The following is an 18,771-nucleotide window of genomic DNA, read 5'->3' on the forward strand; positions in this document are numbered from 1 at the left end:
TAGCGCATGTGCAGGCACAGTTCTAAGGTCTTGGGAACCTCCTCTGTGGGTTCAAATCCAGCTACCGGACATCCTGTGCGGAGTTTGTATGTTCTCCCCGTGCTTGCGTGGGTTTCCTCCGGGCACTCCGGTTTCCTCCCACATTCCAAAAACATGCATGTACGGTTTATTGGGTGGTCCAAATTGTCCCTAGGTGCGGAAGAGCGATCGAGTTGTCTGTCCCTGTGTTCCCTGCGATTGGCTGGCAACCAGTTCAGGGTGTCCCCCAGTTAAAGTAACCCTACCCAGCCCTGATACTAAGCAAATACTTGGATTGGATCAATACATTTTCCTTGGAATTGTTGGGAATTAAATATCAAAAGGTACCGTTTACCAAATTAGTTATGATTAGTTATCTGACTCCATTAACCAAACACAACCTACACCCACCCAACATTTTATTTCTTGAAGGAAAAGATGAACAGGAAAGCCGACATTTCCAGACAAGAGCAGATTTAATTTCATTAACAATTTAACTAAGTGTACACCATCGAAAACAGCCAAATTAGTGTCGTTGGAGTCTCTGGGAAGCCCACTTCTGAAGTCCTTTAGCTCTCTTCTCACTGGCCATCTTCTCCCCGCACAATGACGTGCCGACTCCTCCCATGGGTGCGCCAACGAGCCCCCTGGGCTCCACCATCTCGGAGAAGAATGGCGCGATGTGTGGGACACTCAAGACAACACCGAGCGTTTCTACGTCATCAGGGCCTTGTTCTCAAAACAACGCCTGCCGTCCTCCGTCAGAGTCCTGTTATCAAAATTCCCTAGTCAAAATATTCTGCATTTGGAACAGCGTGACCTGTCATTGAGAGAAAGCCCAGTCAGTGAATATCTTGCATTAAACTCAATAGAGGTAACCTGTATTCAATCGTATAAAATCCTTTATAGTCAAATGTATAGAATCCTTCAGGATCGCTACTACACTTCTCCATTTTCCTGAAAGCGCTGCTTTTCTAAGTAGATAGCACAGCCCTTCACTCTCTTGCCCAACACCCTCGGCATTTTTGCTGTACTATGCCTGACAGGCAGAAAAGAGGGCAGAATCTACATGCCCCCTCTCTACCAGAAGCTAAAAATGACAGAGGCAAAACAGAAGTACGGTGTGGTGTGGAGATTTTTTTTTTGAAAAGGACAATTCTAAGTTTAATTTGTGTGGTAAAGTGGTCTGCTACTGTGGCAACCTCCCACATGTACATGAACACATGAAAAAACTCATCCGGCAGAGAGCAAATAGCTGCTGTTCCTGAACAAAACGATGTAAATCTGTTATCTGTAAAGCAACAGAGCCTGTCAAGACCAGAACGGAAACAGGACCCACTTGCGTTGCGTTTCTCACGAGTTTTTATTGGAAGGAAGAGAAAGGGCTGCGCCCACGATCCGGTGTTCGCTAGACACGGGAAGTCGCTCTGGTACTCGGATTGTGCTCCGAACGCTTAAGTGGATCTTCTGTAGCGAGCGATGGCGGTGTCAGGGACGGAAAAAGCGGGTCGGTAGCCGGGACAGGAGAGCAAAAACGTGCTCAGGGTTGGAAGTGAGTCGTAAGCCAGAAAAGGAGAGAAGACATAGTCGGGGACAAAAAGAGGTCGGAAGCCGGGACGGGAGAGCAGACGTGGTCAGACTAAAAAAAACGGGTCGAAGCCGGGGACAGACGGGAGCAAAAACGGGACCGGTGGGAGTCGGGGTCGAAAAAGGCTTGCCTAGTGTTCACTGAGGTTCGCAGACGCACTGCCCAAAGGGGACAGACAGGACTGGGGTCAAATACCAGGAGTGATAGGTTCAATTATTCAATGATCATGACATTACCAAAGCAAAAGTTTTGGATCAGAATTGATCGATACTAGCATGTATTTACTAAGATTAAATCAATACCAAAATTCATAGTATCGCCCACTCCTTCTCAACAGTTGTCTTGAAAATTTTCAAAAACTGAAATTGTTTGCAACCCTTCAACGCTACCCGGCAGTTATGATGACACACTTTCAAATCCATTCTTGCTAAATGAGTCATGGAGTTCGTCTGCCAATGGCAGTAAAAGTAAAAGAGCAACTGGAGTTGGGTGTGTATACTTTTGCAAGATCATGAAAGAGTAATGCCAAATGAGCTTCTATAACTGGTCAGAGGGAAAAGGGTAAGATAGAGAATAAGTCATTCCACCAGTTTATCCAGCTGAGGAACAATCTTGGGCGTCAGCATCCATTAGATAATGGATCTCCTGTTTTACACACGGCAGTTGGGACACACCAGCAACTCAAACCAGTATTTCTACTTTCCTCAACTTCATTTGCATAACAAATGTCCTTACTAGTCTGCTAAATACTTAAGTAAGACATATTTTGGCGGACAAAATTCAATTCCCAAACGTGCTGGATAGCATGGAGGACCTAAATAATAAAGATTTTAAAAAAATAGTATGAAAACATAAATACTTGTATGTTTTTTAGACTGTCGGGGGTTTGGAGTTTAGATACGACCACAGGCAGTCAGATAAGTTACCCTAGATGTGAAAAATACCCAAACGTGTTGGTTTTGCTGACTCAGCATTATTTTTGACCAGAAAGACATTACACTCTCCCAGCCCAGAATGACATTGAAAATCAACACCATATTTTACAGGCAGTCAGGTAGGTTACCCTAGATGTGAAAAATGCCCAAAAGTATTGGTTTTGCTGACTCAGCATTATTTTTGACCAGAAAGACATTACACTCTCCCAGCCCAGAATGATATTGAAAATCAACACCATATTTTATAGGTAGTCGGGTAGGTAGCCACAGATGTGAAAACTGCCAATTAAAGCAGGTATTTTTTGTTTTGCTTTCCTAGAAAGACATTCTACTCTCCCAGGAATTTAGTCTGCATCTTGATTTAGTATTTCCCTTTCTCTTTTCCATTCTCACGTGCAAATGGAAAGGGAATGGTTCCGCGAGTGATTCTCTAACGGCGCACAGACGTTACAGTTTGTGAATGTGTTTTTTTACATTTTAATTGTTTGTATCTCCATCCCAAAAGCAATTTTACGATCAGTTAAAATAAATTCTACATATAGACATAAGAAATTATATGAAAACTAAAAATAGGGCGGACTGGAAAAATCTGAATCTTATCTTTGCTCGGTCTTCTCAACTGTCTTTATAACTTTGACATTAATATACTCAAGAAATGGAATTAAAATAAAAAGGGAAAAAAAGGAAAAAATCATACATCACCATTTTTTTACCCAAAAACAAAAACTCTTATTTGAACCACCTTAACTCAGGTATAGAGTTGTGAAACACACAAAAAAAAAACCAAAGGCCACTAGATTTATTCAAACGTTAACGTAAAAATTGTGAGTAACACACAGTTCATGCGCTTCAGAAATCCTTTAACTTGTGCTACTGGTCTCCATGTGTAGAGTTTGCATGTACTCGCCATGCCTGTGTGAGAGGACAACAAACTAGCAAAAAGCCAAGGAGTGTTTAAATAGTGTTGAGGTAGAGTCGTGGTAGGAGGGAAATCAAGACAAGCAACGGTAGCTGTGAGGAGGAAAAATGAACACGGAAGCAATTGAACAAATAAAATATGGTCGAAAGATAAGAGAGAAGCGAGAGAAAGAGAAGAGAGAGAGGAAGTGATAAATAGAGATGGAACCCTTTTGAGAAACAGGAACCTAAAGGCAGGATTATGACACAATGTTTTTCATTTCCCCTTTTTCCTATGCATTTATTATAAAGTGTCAATTAGTACAATAAAAACCTGCATCAAAAATAATCAATGACTACTTTTAGTTTTTAAAAAGTCAGCCCCAAATGTGACATTAATAATTTGCATTTTTAATTTATTAGTGTTTAAAAAATTATATAAATTTTACATGTTTATAGTACACATTTTTAACCACACCTAAAATATTTGTATTTTATGCTACATTTGTCATGGATTTTCTTGAACATAAGGTTATGTCTGCCATACTTTTATTAAAAAGAGCTGTACGGAATTTGGAACCTTGCTACTCCCTGCTACCATCTCCTGGCTTAAAGTCATGATTGCAGCCTTAGTCAGATCATTCATGATACGTGTGCAAGTAGATTTTTTTGATGCGCATGAACATACTCTTCTTTTTTTATCTCTTCGGGGTTCGGGTCTGCGTTTGAACTCTACTCGAAGAAAGCCTTTTCTTACTTTCACCTTTCTCATGCTACACTGAAAAATATAAATAAATTGGACCTTGCAAGGACGAGCATGACCAGCACTCCCCACCAGCCCCAAATCCTCGAACTTATTGTGTCCTACCTGAACAGCTCTGATAAAAACGAGATAAAAGCAGACAGGCACAGCGGAATATAAAGCATAAAGGCTCTTTAAACTCAGTTGGGCATTTTTGACACACATTTAATAGAGAAAATATTTAACTTTTTAGCTTTTTCGTACTTTCACCATTCTCATGCTACACTGAAAACTATAAATAAAATAGAACCTTGCAAGGACGAGCATGATGTCTCTCTCCAGCACTCCCCCCTGCCCCAAATCCTCGAACTTATTGTGTCCTACCCGAACAGCTCTGATAAAAACGAGATAAAAGCAGACAGGCACAGCGGAATATAAAGCATAAGGGCTCTTTAAACTCAGTTGGGCATTTTTGACACACATTTAATAGAGAAAATATTTAACTTTTTAGCTTTTTCTTACTTTCACCATTCTCATGCTACACTGACAAGTATAAATAAAATAGAACCTAGCAAGGACGAGCATGATGTCTCTCTCCAGCACTCCCCCAAGCCCCAAATCCTCGAACTTATTGTGTCCTACCTGAACAGCTCTGATAAAAACTAGATAAAAGCAGACAGGCACAGTGGAAAATAAAGTATTTGGGCTCTTTAAACTCAGTTGGGCATTTTTGACACTCATTTAATAGAGAAAATATTTAACATTTTAGCCTTTTCTTACTTTCACCATTCTCATGCCACACTGAAAAATATAAATAAAATAAAACCTTGTAAGGACGAGCATGATGTCTCTCTCCAGCACTCCCCCCAGCCCCAAATCCTCGAACTTATTGTGTCCTACCCGAACAGCTCTGATAAAAATGAGATAATAGCAGACAGGCACAGTGGAATATAAAGCATAAGGGCTCTTTAAACTCAGTAGGGCATTTTTGACACACATTTAATAGAGAAAATATTTAACTTTTTAGCTTTTTCTTACTTTCACCATTCTCATGCTACACTGACAAGTATAAATAAAATAGAACCTAGCAAGGACGGGCATGATGTCTCTCTCCAGCACTCCGCCCAACCCCAAATCCTCGAACTTATTGTGTCCTACCTGAACAGCTCTGATAAAAACCAGATAAAAGCAGACAGGCACAGCGGAATATAAAGTATAAGGGCTCTTTAAACTCAGTTGGGCATTTTTGACACACATTTAATAGAGAAAATATTTAACTTTTTAGCTTTTTCTTACTTTCACCATTCTCATGCTACACTGACAAGTATAAATAAAATAGAACCTAGCAAGGACGAGCATGATGTCTCTCTCCAGCACTCCGCCCAACCCCAAATCCTCGAACTTATTGTGTCCTACCTGAACAGCTCTGATAAAAACCAGATAAAAGCAGACAGGCACAGCGGAATATAAAGTATAAGGGCTCTTTAAACTCAGTTGGGCATTTTTGACACACATTTAATAGAGAAAATATTTAACTTTTTAGCTTTTTCTTACTTTCAACATTCTCATGCTACACTGAAAAATAGAAATAAAATAAAACCTTGCAAGGACAAGCATGATGTCTCTCTCCAGCACTCCGCCCAGCCCCAAATCCTCGAACTTATTGTGTCCTACCTGAACAGCTCTGATTAAAACGAGATAAAAGCAGACAGGCACAGTGGAATATAAAGTATAAGGGCTCTTTAAACTCAGTTGGGCATTTTTGACACTCATTTAATAGAGAAAATATTTAACATTTTAGCCTTTTCTTACTTTCACCATTCTCATGCCACACTGAAAAATATAAATAAAAAAAAACCTTGTAAGGACGAGCATGATGTCTCTCTCCAGCACTCCCCCCAGCCCCAAATCCTCGAACCTTTTGTGTCCTACCCGAACAGCTCTGATAAAAACCAGATAAAAGCAGACAGGCACAGCGGAATATAAAGTATAAGGGCTCTTTAAACTCAGTTGGGCATTTTTGACACACATTTAATAGAGAAAATATTTAACTTTTTAAGGGCACCTTAAATAACGCACCACACCTTTAATACTCAAATAAATAAAGGATTCTACTTGGCAGATTATTACAACAGTGGGACTCCCGTGAAAAACGAGAGTTTACTATATTATAAAGTTAAATTTTTTTCACAATGATAACCTCGACTGAAAAAAGGAGGGATTTAATTGCAAGTGTGGGTGTCACACGCCTAAACTCGCCTTCTGTAACTTTTGCCAGGACAGCTGGCGACACACCCTGCCGCCTTGTCCCGACTGATGCTTCCGTGTAGCACGGAACCAAGTCCCAACCCACCTGACAGGCCACGCCCATCCGAACACATTATAAAATCCAACCTCCATCCACCTCTTCTGAACCTTCTCCTCTCCTAATCGCCTCTCTTTGGCTTTGACAAGTTTCAAGAAAGCTCACAGCCCGATTCCATCTCAGTCAGTATGTCAACCTCATTCCGCTCGGGACTTTCATCAATGTCTCTCTCATCCATGCCCGTGACCGGCTCTCGGAGGGCTGCCAGTCTTTACTCCGGTTCCACCAGCAGAAAAATCTCCTACGGCACCGGGATGAGTTCTGGCATGGATCTGGCCATGGGTTTAGGTGGTGGTGTCGTAGACGGAGGCTTTTCTGTTGGTGGAAGCGAGAAGTTTGCTATGCAGAACCTCAATGACCGTTTGGCCACTTACCTGGACAAGGTGCGATCCCTGGAGAGCGCCAATGCCATGTTGGAGCGTCAAATCCGCGAGTGGATGGAAAAGCAGAGCCCCATCATCAGAGATTATTCCAAGTATGAGGTTATCATCAACGACCTGCGCAAGAAGGTGAATGTCTAAGTCAGATTAGACAACAAATTGTACTGTTTTTATTGAATTCAGTCCATTTCTTTTGTTGCTGCTTAATGTTATTACACTTGTTTTCTTATTTCTATTATTAAAACTTGGGCCTGTCTCTAGGCAATAGGTTTTTCAAATTTATCCTGACAATCTTTTAGCTAATTTTTCTCTTTAATGTCTCTGTATAAATGCACCTGCTCTGTGATAGTCTGATATGTCTGTTCAAAGCGCAGAGAGCATTATGAATAATGAGGAACACACCAGGCAGGTCGGAGATGCTGTTGTGTCTAAACTGTTTGCATACAATGTTTCACCACATTGATATCAATGGCAATAGAGATTCTATTCTATTCTATTCCATTCTATTCTACTGGATTGGATTGGATTGGATTCAATTTTCTTTTCTTCTCTTCTGTTCTTTTTTCTTCTCTTCTCTTCTCTTCGATTGGATTCAATTCTCCTTTCTTCTCTTCTCTTCTCTTCTCCTCTCCTCTTCTCTTCTATTCGATTGGATTCAATTCTTTTCTCTTCTCTTCTCTTCTCTTCTCTTCTCTTCTCCTCTTTTCTGCTTTTGTAATTTTGTTTTTAATGTCATTTTAGATCGGTGACGCTTCTCAGATCAATGCCAGGTTGATGTTGCAGATTGACAATGCACGACTGGCAGGAGAGGACTTCAGGATCAAGTGCGTAGAAAAATATTTCAAATGAATGAAAAATTTAGGATGTTTTTAAAAAATATAACTATTACTTATAATTAATCATGAAGGAATTAAGTGAGTGGGAAATAAAAACAGTATTAAATTAAAAAAATAACAATTCATGTAATCCCTTGTTATAAGGTGGTTTACTTTTCACTGTTTAGCTACTTTACGGATTTGCATCATGCATTGTGTTCTGCATTCTGATTGGCTAAACCAGGGGTCTCCAAACAACACCTGAGTAGCCTGTTGACTGGTTCTGAAAATAGCTCATCAGCGATGGGTCATAGTAATTTTCTGGGAAATTGAATTTCTAAATGGCCGAAAAAACGATTTGTTTTAGTTGTTTACCGTTCTTATTATACCACACGTCCAATAGTTACAACGATACCATGGTAACGACATAGTAATAACATACCTTGCTTTTTTAGAACTTTATTTCAAACTGATAGCCTTTCGTGCAAATCAGTAACAAGTGTTGAAAAAGGTTGTTGACCCTAGGGCTAAGCAGTATATTGTTATTTGATGTTTCCGTGGTTATTTGGAAAAAGTAAATAATTGAAAAAAAATTGAAGCAGTACATTATTTGTTAAACATATGCTTGAGCCAATGGTTTGTTCTTTGGTTTCAGCGTATAATAGGGTATTCAATTGTATGATAATAATAAAAAAAACATTTTGGCTATCCTTTCTGGAACTTGACCCTGTGAAAAATAAGGGATTCTCGCTTCTCATCCTTCTTATTTTCTTGCCCAGATTTTTTGAGGTTTTTGGGTATCCGGAACATTAAAAAAGTGGACAATTATGTAAAATACATGCAAATATCATCGCCAAAAAGTATTTTTTTAATCATGTTTTTTTTCATAGTTGATGAATTTTTACTCATTATTTGAATAAATATTATTCATTTAATGACTTTTGTCTTTTTTACTCATAGGAGGCGATAAAAATACACCATTTCCCTTTAGATTGAAAATTTCAGTGTGTTTGAAGGGCTAAGATAGTAAGGAGAAGACATTTTTTTCCCTTTTTTTTCTATTAAACAAACTATACCTGTTTATAGTTAGCAAAGAAGGGATTGTCAATAGATACATCGAATTGACTAAAGTAAGCAGTACTGTATTTATTATTCATAATTCTGTTTCTGCCCAAAGACGTTAAGAGTAGGAGAACAAGTCCAACGGGTTTCAGTGGTTCTTCATCTCGACTTTTGTTGATAGTAACATCAAATGAGCTACTCCGTGTTTAAACAACTACAGTGGAACCTCGGTTTTCGAACGCCTCTCAGTTCGAACAAATCGGAGTCCGACCAAGAAATTCTTGCTTCGCTTTTCGGTCAAAAAATCGGAGTTCGAACGTTGGTAATGTGTGAGTGCGTACGCTAGGGTGCGATGCTGAGCGGCGTACGGGTGTAAATCGCTCTTTTCCTGACCAACTGTTATCACGTGCTTCATTTTTCGTTCGCTTTTAATATAGGTGTACGAAGTGTTTTAGCCCCAAAGGTAAGAAATCCTATTCATAATTCTTTTCTTTATCCTTTTTTTTAAAATTTTTACACGTTCATGTACGGAAGATTACGATAACGCGAACGTACGATTAGCCTGGGTTAGCTTTATGTTTACGTTAAACATTCAAAGTAAACATTCAGGGTGTTGGAACGAAGCCAAACATTCAGGGTGTTGGAACGGAGCCCCCTTTCCAATGAACCGCTCACCACTTGTTGTGGAGACCCGGGTGCTAAATGACCTGTAAACGACCTGATTTTTTTATTTTTACACGATTATGTTAGCGTAATATTTCGTACGGAAGATTACGATAACGCCGACGTACGATTAGCCTGGGTTAGCTTTATGTTTACGTTAAACATTCAAAGTAAACATTCAGGGTGTTGGAACGAAGCCAAACATTCAGGGTGTTGGAACGGAGCCCCCTTTCCAATGAACCGCTCACCACTTGTTGTGGAAACCCGGGTGCTAAATGACTTTAAACGACCTGATTTTTTTATTTATACACGTTCATGTTAGCGTAATATTTCGTACGGAAGATTACGATAACGAGGACGTACGATTAGCCTGGGTTAGCTTTATGTTTACGTTAAACGTTCAAAGTAAACATTCAGGGTGTTGGAACAAAGCCCTACTTTCAGGGTGTTGGAACAGAGCCCCCTTTCCAATGACCCGCTCACCACTTGTTGTGGAGACCCGGGTGCTAAATGACTTTAAACGACCTGATTTTTTTATTTATACACGATCATGTTAGCGTAATATTTCATACGGAAGATTACGATAACGAGGACGTACGATTAGCCTGGGTTAGCTTTATGTTTACGTCAAACATTCAAGCTAAACATTCAGGATGTTGGAACGGATTAAAACGATTTACATTATTTTTAATGGGAAAAATGATTTCGGTGATCGAACAAATTTTCGAACAGGGTTCTGGAACGGATTATGGTCGAGAACCGAGGTTCCACTGTAGGTTTAATGTTAATGTTGACTATGTTTTGCGTATTATTACCCAATGAAACATCTAATGCAGCCTGGTCATTCCGGAAGGGGGATTACCTCTTGTGAGGCCCGTTTTCTTATTTTCCTCATGCTGAGGTTTTTCATTTTTTTCCTTGCCTGAAGGCCGGTTCCAGATCAGGGGACGGTATAGTTGTTGCCTGGGGGCTACGCACAAAGAGGTGACTTGACCCGTGACTTGTTAACAGGTACGAAAATGAGCTGGCAGTTCGCATGTCAGTGGAGGCCGACATTGCCGGACTTCGAAAAGTCATCGACGACTTGACAGTTGCTCGCACGGACTTGGAGATGCAAGTGGAAGGTCTGAAGGAGGAACTGGTCTACCTGAAGAAGAACCATGCTGAGGTAAGACATTCAGTTCGAAGAAATGGTCTCAGAGGGATCACATGAAAGCAAGTCAGTCATTAACGCGAGTCAACTATTTGCACTTACACCTCCCTGAGTCAATTTTCTTAAACCAACAAGTCCCGAGGACTTTCTATGAATCGCGCAGAAGAAGATCTGTGTAGGTAATACTTGTTTGTTGTCAGTCACCTTGCGATGACATTTCAAACATCTGAAGTTAACGCTTGAACACGGGGTGGAATTGCAAATGTGATGCAAAATGTGGTTAAACACACTAAAGAAAGGACACTGATGTTTAAAATGAAACCCAGGCACATGTTACACAAATGTCAAGTTGGAAGCTATGCAAATAAACTGACGCTCAGGGGGTCTCAAGGTCAATTTACTTAGGGGTCCTCTGGGGCAAGGACCTGGGTGCGGTTGGGCCAAATTGTTTTTTTTTTTTACCCAAAAACGCACTTGCAAAAACCTTACCCTATTCCCAACTGTTGTTTTTGTATATTTCATCAATGAGTCAAGATTTAAACATTTAAAAAACCCAACAAAAATATTAGGATAATTTAATCAGTAATAAAAAAAATCCATTATCCATGTGGGCTGTTCTTAAAGGGATAGTGTGTATTACTCAGCCACACTTATTCATAAAAAAAATAATCACTCATTAAAAAAGCAATTATATTCATTTGTATAATAAGCAACGATTTCCTTAACTATCATATTGAAATGCATTTCTAAATACCATTTAAACATTTAAAAAACCCAACAAAAACATTAGGATAATTTAATCTGTAATAAAAAAATCTATTATCCATGTGGGCTGTGCTTAAAGGGATAGTGTGTATTACTTAGCCACACTTATTCGTCCAAAAAAATCACTCATTAAAAAAGCAATTATATTTAAAAAACCCAACAAAAACATTAGGATAATTTAATCAGTAATAAAAAAATCTTATCCATGTGGGCTGTGCTTAAAGGGATAGTGTGTATTACTTAGCCTCACTTATTCGTTAAAAAAAAACACTCATTAAAAAAAGTAATTATATTTATTTAGATAATAGGCAACGATTTCATCAACTATTATATTGGGGCGCATTTTTAAATACTTGCAGGTCGAGAATTTTATATTTATTTTACGTCAAATGAGCCTCACCTAAGGGGACCTGGCAACATTGTCTGCTGTCTTTCTGCTACGGGTACCCATAAAAACAAAAACCCTCACGAAGGTTGGGCAAAGAAATAGAAGAAAAATTGTGTTTTATGGTCACTTGAAATCTCTGTAGTTTATACTCTTCCTTGTGATTTTTTTGCACTCATTTTAGGTTGTACTACACCATACAACGACATCTAGTGGCCAAATACCACACTGTTTGTTAAGAACCACCCCAAAATTGGATTGACAAACAAAACTACACTTCAAAACTAGAAAAATCCAGATTGCTAAAAAGTTAAAAAAAGAAAAAAGAAAATAATAATTCTACAAAACATTTTTTTATCAATTTCCCCCTATGTTCCGGTCCGGAGCCTTCGCTCTGAAAACGCTGGTCTAGTAGTGATCCCAAGAGCCAAGAAGAAATCGGCAGGCTCAAGAGCGTTCTCCATTTAGGCTTAAAACACACTTCTATTCCATAGCATATGAATAACCTATATTTTATGTTGACAATATCTGTGTATTATTTGCCCTCATGTAGGTTTTAGATCAGGGGATGGTGTTATAATAGTCTGTAATTTGCAATAGTCTTTGATTTGTGCAGCCCTTTGAGACTCTTTGTGATTAAGGGCGTCACAAATAAACATGACTTGACTTTACTATAAAATTAACCAACCCAAAATGGAGGCAGTCTGTTAAAAGAGCCTCCTTCCCCTAAAGGAAATTTAACAAATTACTTAATTTTGTTTACCTGTTTAAACTCTTGCAGAACCAGTGCTTTGTTTTCTCACTTTTCAACACTAAACCCTTCCTGCAGGAGATGGCAGCTTTGCGAAGCCAAGTGAACACAAATCAAGTCAATGTAGAAGTGGACGCCAGACCCGGAGAGGACATGTCCAGAACCATCGAGGAAATCAGGAGACAATATGAGGCCATGACTGAGAAGAACCGCCGCGACATGGACAGCTGGTACAAGGCCAAGGTCTGAACCCCAAATCTTATTTTGTACACGACTTTGAAGAACAAATGTTTAGTCAAATTTCCTTTCACGTTTTATAGTTTGATGAGTTGAACAAGCAAGTCTCGAGCAGCACGCAGATCCTTGAGAGTTCTCGCACCGAAATCAGTGAGCTCCAGAGAACTTTGCAAGCCCTGCAGATTGAACTCCAATCCCAGCTGAGCCTGGTGAGAGCAGATCACACATTTCACACACAGTTCCAGGATTGTACTCGTAGATCGAGTTGCTCGTGTGATGAAGACGTTTTTCCGATGTGAAATAATTAAAAACGAATTGATTCCTTCCCTGTCATGAAACGGAACGGCACAGTCTTGAGTCGGGAAGCAGGAAGTAGGAACTTATTTGCGTAGACGATCTGTCACTTTAATTGAGAAAGAAAAGTTGTCCGACACACAAACGGACCAAAAACAAAACAAAGCAGGCTCAAATGCAGGCAAAATCCAGGCATTTCTCAGAATCAAACAGAACTTGCAGGAATCTCTCAGAATGTTACACCGAAAAAAAGAATAAACAGGTATCAGCAAGTTTTCTACAATGGTAAACAACGATCTGGCAAAGGGCAGTTCCAAAAAGCAGTTTTAAGTACCCATAGGAGTAATCAGGAAATGCAGGTCAGCCGGTGTCAAGGGGCGGGGCCAGCTGGGCGCTATGACAACCGTGCAGGACATGACATTCCCATCCTACCAAAAGCATCCAAGTGAATCCTTAATAGCTTAAAAAACATCTTCCTGATCACAAAATCACATTCAAATAGTAAATAAACATAGATATAACAGCATTAAGATAAATAAAATGATATTAACAAAGTCAAATGCAAGTTTGTTATGATGACTTACCATAGAGGAAGTCCTGTCAGGGGATGACTGCGTTGTGCTGAATAGCTAGATGGATAGATAGATAGATAGATAGATAGATAGATAGATAGATAGATAGATAGATAGATACTTTATTCATCCCCGTAGGGAAATTCAGACTTCCAGCAGTATCCTCGTGATGAAAAATAAAATAATACAATAAAGATATAGATTCCAAAAATACCCAATATAACGTTTTGCTATAGAGTATTTAAATAGTGCTACGGAAAATACATAAATAAAATAGGGTAATATGCAAATGTGGGAGTGGGGTTTAATGTGGGCTTTTAAGCCCCCGGATGGTGTTAAAGAGCCTCATGGCATGAGGAAGACATGAGTATTGAGAGGGATACCTGTGTCGCCTTCGGCTCTTCTGGATCCTCTCGGTCACTGGTAGCAGAAGACAACGTCCTCGTATATGGCTAATATTTCCGCAGTACACTGGCAAATTGTGTCTTCGTAGTGTACTGGTTTGCACATTCACCTAAGGTCCCCAGTTCGAGACTGGGTAGAAATATTTGATAGACTGGAGAGGCCACAGGGTTGTTTTTTCCCAAGACACACCAAAAGAAATGGTGACCCTAGTGGTTAAGGGATCCAAACAATCAACCAACACTAGCAAATTGCTATCCTTGATCAAGAATTTATTTAAATAAAATACACTTGTTTATACATTATCTTTTTTTTTGTATTCTACATTGTCAGTCTTGCTGCGAGTAAACAGATGCTTTGTATTTCTAAGGTTTATTATCGCTTAATACGGGGAAGCAATTTGTCATGTCCAGCATGGTCGCCGTGGCGACCGGCTGGCCTCGCTCCCTGAGCACCGGCTGTAGCAGATCGCCTAATTTGCATGTGTGCTTCTTAAGGGGGGTTTTGGGTATTGCCGGTGGCTGGTTCATTGCGTTTTCTGTTCTGCATTAATCTGTTCTGTTTGACTTGTGGAAACCTGTGTTTGCCCGTTCTGAGTAAAAGCCTGTTTTGTGAGTATTCGTACTCTGAGTTCCTGTTTACCTGTAAGCCTGTTTTTGTTTTGTTTTGTCCCTGAGTGTTGGACAACTTTTATTTTGCTAAATAAAAGTAACTGGTCGCTACGCGATTAAGTTCATCCTTCCTGCCTCCTGCCTCCAATCCGGCCCGGTCCCGTGACACAATTGACTGAGGTTGAGAGATATAAACCCCAGAGATTGTTGATGATTAAGCACTTACTGTACACTAAAAGATAAAGTTACTGTAACTTTAAATGAACGTACACACTAAAAATGTTTACAGCCCTTTTTTTATAACCTGTAGTAGTTTGCATGCGCTAACTGGGACGCGCTGATTCTAGCGGGTCAGCAGTCCCACGTGGTCTTGAGCGGTCCCCAGTGGTAGCCTCTGGGCCTGCTCACCTTGGATTTCTTTGTATGACAAAACACCAAACAGAACTCGTATATTGAAATTCTCGTTTCGATAGACCACTAAATAAGAAAAGACATAACCGAAACGTGATCTTAAAAACAGAATCCCTTTTTTTTTCTTCACAGAAAAGCGCCGTGGAGAGTCAGTTGGCAGAGACCGAGTCTCGCTACTCCATACAACTGAACCAGCTCCAGGCCAGGGTCAACAGTCTGGAGAACGAGCTGAGCCAGATGAGGGCCGATATTGAGAGGCAGGGAGCGGAATATAAGATCTTGCTTGACATCAAATGCAGGCTGGAGATGGAGATCGCCGAATACAGAAGATTGCTCGACGGAGAAGACGTAAAGTGAGGGAAATAGGCTCCGCCGTCCTCGTCCTGTCTCCGATGAGACAAATTCCATTGATCCGTGTCTCTTTTCTTTACCTTTAGGACCATTCACATTGTCAAGGAAGTTAAATGTAAGTACATGACATCAGGCTGTTTTTATCAATTGAAATCCGATTGATATGTATACTGTACAGTGTAGGGCACGTTAGCCCCGAAACATTAAGAGTTACAAGTTACTTGATGACAAAAGTAATTTAGTTACACCCAATGTTCCCTGTAATTTTCCAGGGGTCTGAGCGTTCACACAAAGTCGGTGAGCAACAGCAATCCCAAGTGTGGCAAGATAATTAATTTTGCTGAGTTTCCGTCATTTTACATAACAGGTGGCTCACAGCAGATGGGGAGGGGGCGTGGCTTACACAGGAAAAACAAACTAAAGTGAATTTAAGGGGCCGAACGTGAGCACAGAATTTACGGTAAAAGTATGCTGGATTTTGGTCTTGTTCTTGGAAAGGTATTTTTTCAATACGACATACCTGGTGAATGGTGAATGGTTTAAAGCCCAGAGATAAAATGGATATGGAGTGCCTCAACTAAGTGTTCGTTTGAAAGCTCACAAAATTGCACCAGCTATGAAATATGAAGGCCTCGCTGGTTGGTGTACACATTTTCTTCTATTTATTTCAATATCTAGCTATTTTTAAGCACCTTTGGTGGTCAGTTTCAATGCAAGTATATATGTGATTTAATAGTATATAGTTACTTTTAGAGTCATGCGCTACTTTTTGGTGTCAGGGCTCAAAATTGCTAATTAAGAAGCGAAGTCAACGTTGCAGTGGATGAAGGTAAAAATACACGGGTTCCCCCGACGTTGTGTCCTAAATGCGGTATTTTGAAGTCAATGTCGAACGAAGTTGAAAAGTAAAGTTAGTAGAGTTTGTCGAGAACCGGCTTCTTCGGCTCGGCTCTCTTTCGGGTCCTAAACGGCTCTTCAGGTTATTTTTGCTTCTTTAATCCCTACACGACCAAATATTATGTAAAATTGCGCACAAAATGACTTAAAGGAAGGGGGGGGGATTGAACAAAAAAATAAGAAAAATACCAAAATGAAAAAGTAGTGAAAAGCTGAGAAAAACGAAACAAAAGAAGGAGAAAAAAGGAAAAATTCAGAAAAAAAGCCAGAAAAAAAGAAAAGAAAGAAACAAAGGAAAAAAAAGTAAATAGAGAAACAAACAGAAAAAAGCAACAGCTCGGAAAAAATAAACACAATGAGATTTTTTTTAAAGGAATTTTAAAAAAAGTAGAAAAAAACACGGAAAAAAGAAGAAAAAGTTTGTGTTGCATTCAAATAATTTCCAATTATATCAAGTGAATCTTGTTGCCAACATTGTACTTCCACTCAAAATATGTGATTGAATACAGTTCTGTATCTTACAAGCGACTAAATAAGCCCCCAAAAATGTTAATATTATGCGACAAAATATATCAGGAAATAAAAAGAAATGGACATCTTGTGAAAGAATTGTAAAAACAAACGACGTTTGTAGGCCGTACAACCTTTGCAATAGTACATGAGTCAATTCATTCAAAAGAGAAAAATCATTTTGCATTGCGGGAAACTCAGCAAAATGTAACTTGATGTCAAGTTTTGGACATGTTTGATATTGATTGAGTTGCCTCACTTGGGATTATGGTTGCTCACTGTTGTTTCAAGCACTGCTCACCGACTTTGTGTGAACGCTCAGACCCGTAAGGAAAATTACAGGGAACATTGCTGGGGAGTATAAGGATAGATTAGTCACAAATGTTGCAGTTAAGAGACATGCACCACATGTAAGTGCATCCTTGACTTGATGGAGAGCGTGCAGTCCCAGAGTGCAGGGGATTAGGGTTCAAGTCCAGCTACCGCAGCCTCCCTGTGTGGAGTTTGTATGTTCTCCCTGTGTCAGTTTCCTCCCACATCCCAAAGACATGCATGTCAGGTTAATTGGGCGGTCCAAATTGTCCCTAGGTGGGAATGAGCAAATGAGTTGTCTGTGACCAGGGTTGGGTAGGGTTACTTTAACTTGATTACTTTCAATTACTTTTTGGATTACTCCAATACCAAATATGCTAATAAAAGACAAAAGAAACTAAATATGAATCAAATTATGACTCACAACACGTGGTAAGCTTGCTCTCCTGGCTTTGATCTCTTTGATCTCCGGCAAAACGAACATAAAATGCGACGGAAACAAAATGAAAATAAATCCAAGCAGCTTGCCAACATCATTTTTGCCGTTCCATGTATTCCGTTACTCCTCAAGCCTGCACAAAATTTTGTCATTTTATTTTATGTGCCCTGCGACTGGCTGGCAACCAGTTCAGGGCTTCCCCTACCCACTGCCTGAGAACAGCTGAGATGAATTTGAGCAGCCCCTGCCACCCTAGTAAAGATAAGCGTCAAAGAAAATTGAAGTGGGGTCTGTCTTTGGTGACATCCAGTGGACATATTTAAAACTTTAGGTCATTGTTTGACATGATGCAGCTCATTTTTCTCTTGTGCGTCACTCAGTATTGTCCCGCAGGCTGGATCAAATCTGTCGGTGGGCCTGATGCGGCTGCCGGGCTGTAATTTGACACCATAGTGGAACAGATAGATACTAGATCTTAGAATCCATTGCTTTGTTACACGTTAGTCCGAAGACTAACATAAAACTCTAGATTTAAGTGTCTATCTGTTCAACTGATGAGGTATGTCTTTTTAAAGTCATTAATGCTTATTTCTGTTCTCTCTTTAGCTCAACCGGTCGTAACACAGAGAAAGAGAGTGGTGATCGAGGAGATCGTTGATGGTAGAGTGGTGTCTCGCTCAGAAGACGTGGACATCCTCAAGAAATAGGAAGATCGCATTTCAACCCTCTGATCTTTGTCACCTCATACAATGATGTCAGCACACTATTGGATTTGTTGTCTGTCTCAAAAACTATTTGTGTAATTTAAATATTTTAATGATTTTTGGGAAGTAAAGAAATTGGAGTAAACGTATTAGAAACCGATGGGCTATTATCAAATTCCCTCCAAATGTTAATAAATGATACACGTGACAGTAGAATGTTGTCCTTGTCTTATTTGTCGAGAGGATTTTGGGTTTCTTGCAGAGCTCCGCCACTTCTTGAACTTAACCTTTGTCCACTGTCAGTGTCTGAAACTCATGAAAAAACGTTACCAGACACCAGGGGAGACAACTCTGAAAAGTTGCCTGCCCAGCCATAAAGTTGCCTGCCCCATTTGAAATGCAATAAGACGAACAATCGCAAAAAACATTCTTGCAAAGTATTAAGGATTGATAATCAGAATATATGACAGAAATACACTTTAAAATTAAGTTCATTATATTATCTATTTGTA

The 18,771-nt window shown here is 39.7% G+C and overlaps 1 protein-coding gene across 1 annotated transcript; it reads left to right on the forward strand.

Annotated features, from left to right (window-relative positions):
* Positions 1-6,575: 6,575 nt before the first annotated feature.
* krt97 (keratin 97) lies at positions 6,576-18,475 on the forward strand. Its single transcript, XM_088341601.1, has 8 exons — positions 6,576-7,054; positions 7,667-7,749; positions 10,477-10,633; positions 12,598-12,762; positions 12,840-12,965; positions 15,179-15,399; positions 15,484-15,512; positions 18,162-18,475. The coding sequence occupies exons 1-8, from the start codon at positions 6,674-6,676 to the stop codon at positions 18,260-18,262; spliced, it is 1,263 nt and encodes a 420-aa protein (XP_088197727.1). The 5' UTR covers positions 6,576-6,673; the 3' UTR covers positions 18,263-18,475.
* Positions 18,476-18,771: the final 296 nt, after the last annotated feature.

Source organism: Urocampus carinirostris, chromosome 8 (genome assembly GCF_059441175.1).
Source record: "Urocampus carinirostris isolate Australia breed hairy pipefish chromosome 8, RoL_Ucar_1.0, whole genome shotgun sequence".
Lineage (NCBI taxonomy): Eukaryota > Metazoa > Chordata > Actinopteri > Syngnathiformes > Syngnathidae > Urocampus > Urocampus carinirostris.

Bases quoted from the DNA above. Each gene is read 5' to 3' on its own strand.
- krt97 (XM_088341601.1), top strand. From the start codon at position 6,674: ATGTCAACCTCATTCCGCTCGGGACTTTCATCAATGTCTCTCTCATCC. The intron at 12,763-12,839 runs GTCTGAACCCCA...CACGTTTTATAG, and splicing joins ACAGCTGGTACAAGGCCAAG to TTTGATGAGTTGAACAAGCA. The intron at 15,513-18,161 runs GTAAGTACATGA...TTCTCTCTTTAG, and splicing joins CATTGTCAAGGAAGTTAAAT to CTCAACCGGTCGTAACACAG.